The 13,307-nt window shown below is 40.3% G+C and overlaps 1 protein-coding gene across 4 annotated transcripts in view; it reads right to left on the reverse strand.

The window, feature by feature from the left end:
- diaph3 (diaphanous-related formin 3) overlaps positions 1-13,307 on the reverse strand; it is a 290,424-nt gene that overhangs the window by 195,901 nt on the left and 81,216 nt on the right. For all 4 annotated transcript variants that reach the window (XM_060876191.1, XM_060876199.1, XM_060876172.1 and 1 more), the window contains 2 exons: positions 3,566-3,640; positions 3,205-3,274 (listed from right to left, as the gene is read on the reverse strand). In XM_060876191.1, coding sequence (XP_060732174.1) covers positions 3,205-3,274; positions 3,566-3,640 — 145 coding nt within the window. The remainder of the gene's footprint in view (positions 1-3,204; positions 3,275-3,565; positions 3,641-13,307) is intronic.

Below are 13,307 nucleotides of genomic sequence, written 5' to 3' on the forward strand. Positions count from 1 at the left end.
CACAGGAGAACGTGCCAGCTGGGTGAGAACACCTGCCTAGCATGCGCTGTGGGTGGAGGGTGTCCCGGGATGCCACAGGGAGGCAGGAGAACTCGGGGAGGAATGACAACAGCCCTGTGGGTAAATAACACTCTCCCTTACCTGATTACACAGGATGCTGAAGGCTAACAGAGTGACTGTGTGAGAAAGAGTGTAGGGTAGGGAGATGCTTCTAAATCTCCTGTAGTTCTTTGTGTCTTCTAACACAAGTTTATCAAAAGACTTCTGAAATGTTTTCAAATCTGTGTCACTTGAGTAGGCGAAGGGCTCTGAATAAATGAATGGTATTTACAGCTTTAGAGTCAAAAGAATACACAAAACCCAGGCTTAAGATATTCAATATCAATTTTAAAACGTGAACAAAGGTGTGGAATTGTGAAGCAGCTATCAATAAGCGACCCATTTATTTCTGCTTTAATTTCTTACATCAGAATTGAATTAACTGTCTCACAGTCAGGAATATTTCAGGAAGTGACAATGACTATGAGAAGCTTCTGATTGGAGAACAGACTTAATCCCCTTAAGATGAACATCATAGTTCCTCCTGAAGATCAAGACCACGGGTTCATCCTTAAGATCAGGACCACAGTTCCTACCATTTTTGTCCAAAGGTTGGTTCAACTGAACCCCAAGACAACAACAAAGGAACCGGTGAAGTAATTGCAAGTTAAACTTAGTCACTGCTGGGTCTGCAACTTTTTCTGAAGTTGATAAAAAAATTTTTTGGGGTGTCACAAAACACCCTGAACCGAATTGCAAAAAATAAGACTGTTTGAGCAACAGAAGTCACAGAAAACTAACCGAGTTAACCAGTTCTGTCAGGAGGAAACTCAAAAATTCTAGCAAACCGTGGTCAAGGCTTGAGGTCACAATGCAAAAAGTTCAGGAATCCGTTTGCCTACAAACTAAAAGGTGACACCCAAACCTACGCTGCACTTTTATTACTGAACATCCTGTGTGCTGATTCAGAGACTGAGTAGGTCTGATGTTAAAGAAATTGTGTGATTTCTTTTTTTCCAAATGAATCAAACAACAGGAAGAAAATGGGACAATAAAGGTCTGTTGTGAAAATTGTTTAGTCAACAAATTATAATAAAAATTATGATTGTGCCTTCCTTTATAATATGCTTTGATTAAGAGATTATGAAATGCAAATTTCTTGTTATGTGGTTAAGCTGATACAGAAGCAGAGTTATACTGCTGATGTTCACACTGGTATAAAATTAATTAAAAATGGATCCAATTTTTTTTTTTAAAGTAAAACGCAATTCCAATGCATTTTTTAAGAAAGGATGAATAGCGATCTAATAGAAAGTGACCCAGACGTGATGTTCAGGGTTTTAATTTAATTTGTTCTTTTTTTTAAGGTTTAGTCCTGAATAATATAACAGCACATACTGATGTAATCAAATGGCAGTTATTCTCTGTGAGACGCTGATGGATCTATCAATTAGCTTAAATGAGAAATTAATAAATCGGAAGGCACAAGGTCTAATCGAATTAGAAAACCAACAGTGTGGCGGACGAGCCACAAAGAATAAACACAGAAAATGTCCAGAAGCAGCTTGTGGCATATGAGCTAATCTCAGCACCTCCAACTTGACACAATAAGAAACATGTTTACTGTCATTAATTTCCACCCAATCAAGTATTATGTCCATACAAGTCCATGCCAAACAGCTGGTCAGCTCTGTCTCTGCTCTTTGGCTGAGAGAATCAGTCTGGGATAGAAAGAAAAAAAAGAATGAAGAGAGAGAGAGAGAGAGAGAGAGAGAGAGAGAGAGGGAGAGAGAGAGAGAGAGAGAGAGAGAGAGAGAGAGAGAGAGAGAAAGTGAGAATGAGAGAGAGACAGAGAGAGAGAGAGAGAGCGAGAGAGAAACAGAGAGAGAGAGAGAGAGAGAGAGAGAGAGAGAGAGAGAGAGAGAGAGAGAGAGAGAGACAGAGAGAGAGCGGGAGAGAGAGCGAGAGAGAAACAGAGAGAGAGAGAGTGAGAGAGAGCGAGAGAGACACACACACAGAGAGAGAGAGAGAGACAGAGAGAGAGAGAGAGATGTAGACTCTTCAGACCTCAGCACATCAGAAGCCCCACTGGAGATCTACTTCTATCAGTCTTCTCTAACAGAGGTGGCCAAGTCATTAAAGCCCCTCCAGACATGACTAACAGCTGTGCTCTGGAACCCCCTCCTGAGTTCAGAAGTGGACAAGAGATCCCCGTTCCTCTGGAGCTTAGCTCGGTCCGTAAGAAAAAATAGCAGAGATTGCTGTGCCTTCTGATCCAAAAGCACACTAATCCAGCACTGATGAGGCACAAAAGTGAACAAATAACTAGCCTGGGCACCTGAGACAAGCAGATTATATGTACAGCGCATGCTATTCATTTCCAAAACCCAGTGTTTGCTGCACCACACATACCGACCAACATGCTGCCAGTATATGCCTTTTTTGTTTTCCTCGTCAATCATGATTCAGGATCAGGAATCTATACACATACACAATATCACTCAGGAGCAAAATGTTTTATATGCACTAGCATGCATTAGTTATATTGACTGGTTACATTTCTGCCATTTAGCAGACACTCTTATCCAGAGTGACGTACGTGTTTACAGTTTATACAGCTGAGCAACTGAGGGTTAAGGGCCATCCTCAGTGGCCCAGCATGTGATGCAGTGTGTGTGCACATGGTGCCCTGCATATGCACCAGCATTGGACCCGGGATTTATTGGTGCTTCAGGCATGGAGTCCCCCCTCATTACTGACCAGGATAAAATGTTTACTGAAGATGAATGAATGTAGACTCTATAGAAAATCTGCTATATGAAACAGGACAAAGCCTCTGATATGTTGCTTAAAAAATAAAGATCATCATATCAGCTCTTTAATTAGTAGGGTCTAAGATTGTAACTGAATTAATCTAGACTTGCCTAACTTAGTTGAGAAGTAAACGACCCAAACCTACCGTATGTTTAAAAGAAACACTACACTAGGTATGTTGATGACTTTAGTCACAACACTGGGGTTGTGTGTGGAATAAAAGCTGCACTAATCATCTTTTTCAAAAAGAGAAAATGTGCCTAAAAATTTTAAACCACTACAGATGACATTTAAAAAAACTCTTGGCATTAGGTGATGCCTGTTTTATCACGCACTTGCTCACTGTATTACCTTGTTGTTCATGAAAGCCTTTAGGCACTGGATGACTTTATGCTGACTCCTTTTATCAATCTTCTCTTGGCTGTAAATCAGAAAAAAGAAGTACAATCAGCTGGTAAATAAAGAATTTGGACTTTGCCTCATTATTATTCGTACACTTACAGTAATTGCTTTTGAGATCCTGAGGTTTGGGTTAAACCCGTTCAATACAGTGACCGATCCGCATAAGTTGAGAAGCTCAAGAAAACTTTTGATGATGGCTGGATAGTTGCATCACAAACTGCTAATCACTTCCCCAATGCTAAATCACAACCCCTGTTTAAACCACTCCTGCAAAGAAGTATTAAATAATATAGGAGAATAAGAGTCTTACTGTTTTTTGTGCTGCAGCCTCTCCAGTATGTCCAGCAGAAGTCCGAGGCCTTCGTGACCAAAACTCTGTACCCAGCTGTCAACACAAATCATGCAACAATATGAACAACAAGAAACAAAGGCATGGGGAATATATATAATAATATGCAAAAATAAGGCATAACAAAATGAGATCATTAAAATATAACTAAGACGTATCATAATGTCTAGGAAAGCATTTTAATGGCTTATTACACTAGTCATGCATCCATGTGTTATGATTACTTTGCTTCCCTTCACTAGATTCACAGGGTTCAAATAGAATCCTTAACAAGAACTTGGTTTCAAAGTGCAAAAAAGCTACAACCACAAAAGTTTTCCCTCTAAAACATACAGCATGCATATTGACAAGAACACCTTTTGCAATTGCTTAAGCTACTTTATCAACATGTTAGATTAGCTTAGAACTGAAAAAAAAAGTGCATTCTCAATTATAGTGTATGGCCAAAAATATGTATTGACAAAAACTCCCCCAGTTTCCCTTCACTGGAACTAAGAGACACAAACCCTGTGTCCTTGTCCCTGTGCACAAAACACAGAGCTCCATGAAGACATGGTGTGTTAATGTTGGAGTAGAAGAAGTTGAGTGTCCTGCACAGATCCCTGACTCTAACCCAACAACACTGAACACCAGCTGAACCCCAGACCTCCTCACACTTACATCAGTGTCTGATCTCACTAATGATCTTGTAGCTGATTGAACACAAATCTCCACAGCCATATTTGTATTTATTTATTTTTAAATACACACACAAAAAACAGGGGGGAAATGCTAGTTCAAGTATTTCATAAAGAAGCAGCCTGTGTAGGCAAAAATGAGCAATTGTATGTTGTAGAGAAGAAACTGACATGAACGTGAGAGACATGAAGCATGTGAGGAAAAGGACAGTTTATTTTACTGCATTTCAAACAGAAACGCTCGCTCTACATTTCAACTGATTTGAGCCAAACGTTGAAGTTAGCAGAAGGCTTGGAAAACCGTTTGGATATGCGAACCAACAAGCTAGCAAGCATTAGAAGAAGAAAAAAGGCAATCCTTGCATAAAAGCCAAGCAGTTGCAGGGCATTAAGAACTGTTTGTTGATGGCGAAAACAAACGCGATTTCTACGACAAATTTGCAATGTGCCGTCTTCCAGCTGACATGAATCGTTATACATAAACATACCGAAGTGCACTAAAACAGCAGGGCTGTTTTATCTCTCACAGTCACAGGGTATCCAGTAAGAGAAGGAACCCATTTCTGGCTCCTCGCTGCGATCATCTGTGGCCTTTTTGCGAATGGCCAAAATCTTCAGGGCCTTGGGTTGTTCATCATGTCACTCATGGCACATAGGGTAGAATGGTGATCCACACAGCCGTGCAAAATTGCCTCAGCACAAGTGAAGTGCTGCAAGCATCAATAGCCAATTTTCCAAAAGCCAGTGTCAAGAGGCGTGGGTCCACTTCAGAAGCTAAATTACAGCTGAAATTGACCACAAGACGGAGACCGAAAACTAAACTGTGGGATGGAGGAGTAGGAGGAGGAAGGAGGACAGGAGAGGAGAGGGGGGGGGGGAGATAACAGGATAACACCATTTAGATGAAAACAGAAAGAGCGAGTGGGTTAATCCTCTGAGACTGTGCATCACTGAAAGGCAGGCCTGGCAGAATTGAGGAGAAGCAGGATTGATGTTTCTAGACTTTTCCAGACACACTCTCAGAATGACTGAATCATGCTGCCAGTGCACAAGAGTGATGGCGCACAGAGCAATAACCCTGATGCTGAACTTGTTTTCTTCACATTGCAGAGGTGAGAATGTTATACTGTCCATTTTATGGCCCCGTCTCTCTGCTTCATGTGCAATGTAGAAATGTGATACCTTTATAAAACTCCAGCGTGCCTCAAGATCCTTTTCCACATCTCTTGCACAGGGTTTACAAGCGGCTGCTAGTCACTGTCTGTCACAATGTTCTCTCAAATAATATAAACCGTACACGATGGGGACTTTCAGAACTGGTGAAATGTTTTCCATCTTGAGGGAATAGTAGAATCTTAGGTATATTTACATGAATTTCAGAATATCACAGTATTTGACATTGAGTATTTTGCATTAATATCACCCGAACTGCCATGGACTCTACACATCGGTGTGTCTCAGTGCTTGCAGAAGTGAAGCACTCTCATAAGAGACGCATTTCTCTGCATATATCTCTGAGACATCCTGTACAAATGTGCTATGAAGTCATTATTAATGAACACTCGATTCTGGTTGGCTATGTCCACACAGCACATTTTATGTCATCTGTTCTATATTGTGGAAAAGTGAGTGACAATATTGATATCGGTAGAAAAATACAGAATAGACAAAACTATCCTGGACCAACACATGGACCTCTGATATTTATTCCTGTCCTCTTTTCATCTCTGAAGCCATACTGGTTTCTACTTAAAATATACAAGGTCACTGGTTGATATGCATCAGAAATGAATTAAGGTGTTCCTGCTGATAGCAGTGTAAGAGGAGGCCAGAGGTCCGTCTGTGCTGCTTAATCTCATCGCACCACTGTGGGAAATGTGTTATGGCAAGAGAGTAAACGACAGGACACGTTAAAGCCACCCAATAGCAGTAAACATCATTCGTTTCTCTTGCCTCTGTTCCTCCACTGAACTGAACTTCTGTGCCAGTGTGGAGCTTCCCAGATTAGAAAGGAGGTGAGTAGCATGTGTCCATCATGAGGGAGGAAAAGAGTCAAATGACAAAGACCTTAGAGAGAAATGCAATGAAACTGAGAGAAAGAAAATAAGAAAGGAGCAAAAAAAGAAAGAGCGGGGGAGAAAGACAGAAGGGGAGGGGTGGGTAAGGCAGTGAGCCGTCCACTGCCATCATCATGCAGTCCTCGTACGGTTCTAATCAACAAGCTGCATGCCTCCCAGCATCTACTAATCAAATTCTAGCATGTATGTCTTGGTGACTCCTCAAGGTAAAGCAAAAAGAGGTCTTAACCTGACTAGAATTTGTCAAAGTAAGGACAAGAGGAGCGGAGTCATGAGCTCATCAACAGCGTTCGCTGGCTGATAAGATTCCAGCGTATTCTGCTACTGAAATAATGATGAAATGAACTTGTAATTTAGTGGAATAGGACGTACGGCGTGGCCACTCCAATCCGAGTTAAATTAAAATCAGTGGGATATGAGGAAAGCACACGTTTGGATATCCTGCATATTATGATGCCAAATCCGTTTAATTCCCTTTGGTTTACTTCTTTATTTCCAGCGAAGCGGAATAATCACACTTTCACAGGAATGAAGGAATAGTGAAGTGTAATTAAATACTAACAGGATCAATATACGCTGAGAAAGGAAAGAGCGTCAGAAAACAGGTATGCGGAGACGACGCACTCCAGCTCAAAGTTGAAAATTAAAAACCAAAGCAGGGAGGAGAAAAAAAAAAAAAAAAAAACAAAGACGCCAAACCTACTGTGATGTAAAAAAGCATTGAGATGAAAGTTATCCTCCAGGCAGGTCACGCTGCGAATTAGAACTACTGAAGCCGAATTCATTTACAGTAGGTGATCACAGAAAATGGAAAGAGGAACGTTTAACCTCACCTGGGATCTAAACTAATGCCATAAACCTGCGAACCAGAAAGAACTTCTTCAGTAAGACACAAGGTCAACATCTAGGGTTGGTACAGCTTCTCAGAAGTGAAGCTCAAACCCAGTGAATATACCACAGTGCTGTTAAACGCTCTCTTCTGCTTGTGCTTTTATTCAAATTCAATTCAATTTTATTTGCATAGACAATTGTATTTTAACAGAAAAAGGGATCCGTCCTCATCTGGGAGACACCGGAGAGTGTAATGGTGATTAAATAATTAGATGTTGATTGAGTTTCTATAACAGTACGACTCTGAAAGCAGTGCAGCTACAAACCAAAACACACTTTTATGTGTGTTTGTTTAAAAACTTTCATTCGAAAATATCTAAAATAACAGCTCCTTCAGAGGAACATACATAAAGCTTTATAACAAAACTTTTTTTTTTTTTTAAGAATCGCTAAATTGAAATTGGATTCATTAATTGAATGTTTAACAGGCGGTCATCATCAAACAGAACACAGCTGTAGCCATGGTTACAGAGACCCCTTTAAAGACTCCATGTTAGTGCTGAGGTGAAGAGAGAGAGAGAGACAGAGCGAGAGAGAGAGAGAGACAGAGCGAGAGAGAGAGAGAGACAGAGAGACACAGAGAGACACAGAGAGAAAGAGACAGAGCAAGAGAGAGAGACACAGAGAGACACAGAGAGAAAGAGACAGAGCGCGCGCGCGCGAGAGAGAGAGAGAGAGAGAGAGAGAGAGAGAGAGAGAGAGAGAGAATGAGTGAGCGACTGCTAAAAAGATGTACAATGTGTACAATGTGGAATAAAACACCTCAGTAACATCACACCACTGCAGGTTGATTATTTTCTGAAAACCACCCAAAAGTCTTAAATCCTGATTTATTATCATTATTCATTTATGTTTAGTCAAAAGCCAAAAGACACAAAGACAAAAGTAAAAAAAAGTTACATGATTAAATAAATGATTAACAGCACAGAGTTTTACAGGGAAACATGGTTTTACATCATCATGGCTTTGGCATAAAGTACAGGTTAAAGCACTGGAAGCATCTTTATATTTTTGAATATTATTATTATTATATTTTTTTAACCAGGGAATCATCTCATGTTCAAACACAAAGATAAAAAAAGTACGAGGAGAATAACAATAAGCGTCATGATCAATGCCACGGCTTGTCACAGACTTTTTGTCATGCGTCAGAGTAAAATGTATAAAAGTTGCCCCTGTCTGGGATTTTCTATACTTATCCTTTACCTCGATGTGTCATAATGCACTTAACGATTAAACAGTATTGGGTTCTTACATCAGTTGCCACCTTTCTGTTAGGTTTCTAGGCAACCGAATCATAAGACAAGGCGAGTGCTAATAAATGTGAATATTTTAAACAGTACATGCAGTCAGTCTGAGCTCAAACTCTAAATTCAATACCATGATCAAATATCAAGGTCGATCAAATTTATTGGGATAAGAGTTTCAGCCAGCTCTGGTATCGTATGTACTGATACTCCCGATTTTCCACATGATTTTTCTTCAATAACGCCGGGTGTGAAGGGGGTCAGTAATGAGAGTCCCTGACACCGACCGGGGTGTCACCCATCTGCTGACGGCTGAGGAATGAAGCTCCAGAGTTGGAGAGAAAATTCAATTTAGTGCCCTGCTCCCTGGAAGGATGGGGCCGAGGCGGCGAGCGATATTGAGTGGGCAGGGCCTCGGCTCCTGACAAGCGCTTCATTGAAATGCATAGCTCATGAGGGAGCAGCCATATTTCCCCATCATCTGCAGGTGAAGCAGAGTGCAGGAGGGGAAAATAATCAGTTGATGCATGGTGGCGATTACGCCTGAGAAAAACCGATGGGAGCTAGCGTCACACACGCCGAGTGCCAATTCTCGTGAGCGCTGTGCCACGGATCGGGGGGAAACGAGTGTGTGCTCGCAAACAGCAAATCAAGCAAACCCCTTCAACCAAAATACAGCTGACTTGTGAACCTGTCGATCTGCAGACGTAGGAAATTAGCCGCAGCGTTCAGAACACAACTATGTTCTCGTCGTTCTTTCTTTTCTTCCATGGGAGTGGATGCAGCTGGGTTGATCAGCCCATGTAAAGCAATCAGCAACAGGCCTTTTGTGCATCAGTAGGGCTGATATTAAACAGCATCTACCTCCTTTTTTTTTCCCTTTCTCTCTCGATCCCACAGAGGAGCGCTCGATTACAAAAAGGGAACATCTGGAGATAGACCCACGCATCAGAATAACAATATCTGTCATTGCCTCAAGTGGTGGTAGAGCTGGAGCCTTAAACAAAAGGCAGTGCACTTCACCATGGGAGGCGCCAATCAAGAGCAGCTACATCGAGTGTCGCGTCCTACCATTCATAATCACGTTAAGTGCTACTTTGGTTCCAGAGGGGGAAAAAACATGTTAAAACAAGCACGGATATAGTTTAGCCTTCATACGTATTCCTCTGTGGGTCCCGTATTTGAACCTCTCTCTGATGAATGAATCGTTTATTCTGTTCTTGGAGTTTGTTTTTTTTTCCCCCCTTGTTTTTGTACATTTAACACTTACTTATACACAGCTGAGGTTGAGCCACAGAATGTTTCATAACAATAAATTATTAACAACATCCACGTGACCTCTTAGCATTAAGCAGTGACATGTTCCACTTACTAAAGTCTGTGTGTGTCTCAGGGTTCTACACTGGGACCGTTTCACATGTGTGAACATGAAAAACGATTCACCAGTGCGAGTGTCTCACAATTAAACTCAAGCGTTAATGTATGAGATCATCAGGATAATATCTCCCTCATGCCCTGATCACAGATAAGAGTAATGTTTTGCAGCATTTCGGTGTACACAAACTCAGGAGGTGCGTGACTCGAGTCTTTAATAAAAAGAGACCCGATCTTTTTCCTGCAGCCCGAAGTTTTTACCTTCATGCGAATAATAAGTGTGAACTCCACACACTCGCATTTCAGACATGTTGTTAGTTTTTTAAACACCAGTTTTAAAATCAGAATATAAACAGCACACCTTACTGATGCAGCTGATCTGCATTTATTTACACCCAATAACAAACTGACACGTGAGTTCATAGTTTATACTAACTACAGCTTGAGTAGGATACATATTTTATAATTCTAATATTATTATTATTATTATTGTACAATTGTTTCAACAGTTTTCGGACAAATCTGTTCGTTTCAACGCACAATGTTGGAACTGCTTTGCAATGTGTCACAAATCTACTTGGACAAACACAAGTATAACCAAGTATCAATCAAGTATAACCAAAATAACACGACAAATGTCTTGTTTAATAGTTTCCGCACTACAGTACTGTACTAGTGAACTTCACTGTGATGATTCTTTGACACTGTTATACTTCTGAAACTTAAAACTTCTCCAAACAGGAAAATAAATAGGTAGTGCCCTGTTTTTTCATCGATCTCTATCAAATTCTACATAATGAGCTCTTGCATCAAAGTTGATTTCAAAGTTTGCAACTACGATATTATGTGTCTTAGGTTCTGTGAAGCTGCTTTGAGATGATGTCCATTGTTAAAAGCGTTTTACAAATAAATATGAATTGTATTGAATAAGACAAACAAAAAAGCACAACATTTTTAACTCTCCTCTGCTCTTCTATATAAACCCCTTTCACTCATAACACACTATGTATCTCCCTTCCTAACATCCCTCTGGCCCAGTTGCTGTGTTTACCTGTGTGTAAAGTCCTACAGAACATTTCGACAGTAAGGCCTGACGAAAGAGCATCAACCTTAGTAGAGACTCACACTGTTTAGGGCGTGTAACAACTACAACCACAGGCAAGACTTTACAAGGTTAAAGCATACAAACTGCCCTTCAAAACATGGCAATATACACAAAGGCCTTCCCTGGAATGAAATATAGCAGTCTGGAGATTTGAATCAAGTGAACATTAAATATTAATGAGTTTTGGTGTAATTTATGCTTGCTAAGGGAATATGCGTCAGTCACAGTGAAAACAAGTGTCGCCTAAGCAACATGTGAGCGATCATTCACCTGTTAGAGCTGGCAAAGATAAGAGGAAAAACTCTCTCTCTCTCTCTTTCATTCCATGCTTTTCTCTCTCTCACTCTCTCTCTCAGCCTGAACATTAAAAACCGTGAAAAACAAATTCATCACTCCATTCCCAGGAAACAATAACAGTCATAAATCAAAGAGAAAAATGAGCCATCTTATCTGGCTAACTTCATGGCTAAGGTAGCTTGACTTCCTTTCTCCCTCTGGAGAGTCCCTCCCAAGGCTGTGTTAGCCACATTAGAGCTGCGCTGTGTCAGAGTGGCACTGAGACGAAAATAAAATATTAACTGGAATCGTCCTGTGGTTGCCCCAGGTCTAACCTGCCCATCTCAGCCTATTTTTCCCTAGCTCTGGAGAAGAAAGCAACCTGGGATCCTTCACTCGGAGGTGACTCACCAACCCAGATAGTAAAGTAGGTAAAAGCCGCAAGTGGGAATGTATTTATACGCTGTGCATGATTTATAATAGTAGAGAGATCTCAGAGGTGGAAAAAAGATTGTGCAGGGACGCAATCAGCTGAGGGTTCGTGTAGGAGCCAGTAAAGACTGCGTCTCTAAAAATGTATAATTAAAAAAAAGAGAGAGATAGGGAACGAAAAATGCCTTCAAGCCAACACAAGTACAGACAAAACAAACAAAGGAGAGATTAAAAGTTATATTAAAAGGTTTAGCGGTCAGCTGAGCCATGAAGAGGTTATCGGAGGATCTCTGAGTGTGTGTGTGTGTGTGTGTGTGTGTGTGTTGTAGGAGATCCTTTAGCTGCAGGCAAGCTACTGTAAGAGAGAGATTTTTATCATGCTTAAGAGTTTGGAATTTAAAAAAAAAATTAAGAAAAATTAAAAACCGAGAGATAAACCATTATAAAATCCAGTGTCAAGGAAATTATGTTTCATTATTAATAATATTGCTAATAAACAATTGTTTCACCATGTAATGAAGTCTGTGTACTTTAGGATCGAGTACTGTTTGGGTTGCTAAGCAACATAACCAGGTATGAACAGAACAATGGTGTACGTGCAGTGTAATTTAACTGGTTTAAAACCTGGTGCTTTAATACAGAATTCAGTTATCATGATACAAAAATCAGATTTTTTTTAAATCGCATTTCAGAAATAAACAAATCAATAATGAAATCATTATCAGCTTATTAATAAAAGAATTATATTACAGAATTCTAGCCTACTTGCTAATACGACTTTCACAGAAACGTAAAGAGCAGCAGGTTTAGAAGAAGGTAGAAACCCAGCTTGGATAAATACACCAGTTTCTGACCAGCAGTATTTTACAGACACCTAAAAGCGTTTGTAAAGATTTGCACATTAAAAACTGCTTTTTTTCAAAAACTTGTGTGTAGCTGCGCTTATTAAAGTGTCTCTGAATATCCCGCAGTTGGGTGCTTGTTCTGACTAAACGTTTATTAACATAAATTCATGTCCCGTCATGAGCCACGTTCAACTTTACTGCGAGTTTTAGGTGTTTAGCAAAATAGTCCAAATGATAAAAAAGGTGATCTTTCACCCAGGTGTCTCGTCGGGTCTTAAAATGCACTGCTGCCGCCAGCGAAAATGCAGCAAACAGTAAATGCTGTTTTTTGTAACATAACCATCGCAACAAGTTTTTTTCGTCTTCTTTTTGATAGCATTCTGAAAACCGCATACACCAAAGCGTGTTCCATTTCATTTACCCTGGAAATGAGGTAAAATATATTTGCATTTTGGGTGAGAGTAGAAAGATCGGATTGATATCCGATTCGCCAAGACGCATTTATGTGGCCTAATGTAAATGGAACAGTTTTAACAAATCAGACAGCTATCGGATCAGAGAAAACACACGAAGTGACCGGGTGTAAAAAGGCCCTTAGATTCCCAGATATGTGTGTCTACTGTATATAAATGTGTGTTTCAACCGGATAAAAATGGTTAACATTTGAATTTGTGAATATTTTCAAAGAGCGTTTCAGAGCATGTTTTGCTGTGCTATTGTGCCACACAGGAGTTATCAAAGTTCATTTAATACTCCAGTCATTTCTTTCTGTCAGCAC

Source organism: Tachysurus vachellii, chromosome 1 (genome assembly GCF_030014155.1).
Source record: "Tachysurus vachellii isolate PV-2020 chromosome 1, HZAU_Pvac_v1, whole genome shotgun sequence".
NCBI classification, from domain to species: Eukaryota; Metazoa; Chordata; class Actinopteri; order Siluriformes; family Bagridae; genus Tachysurus; species Tachysurus vachellii.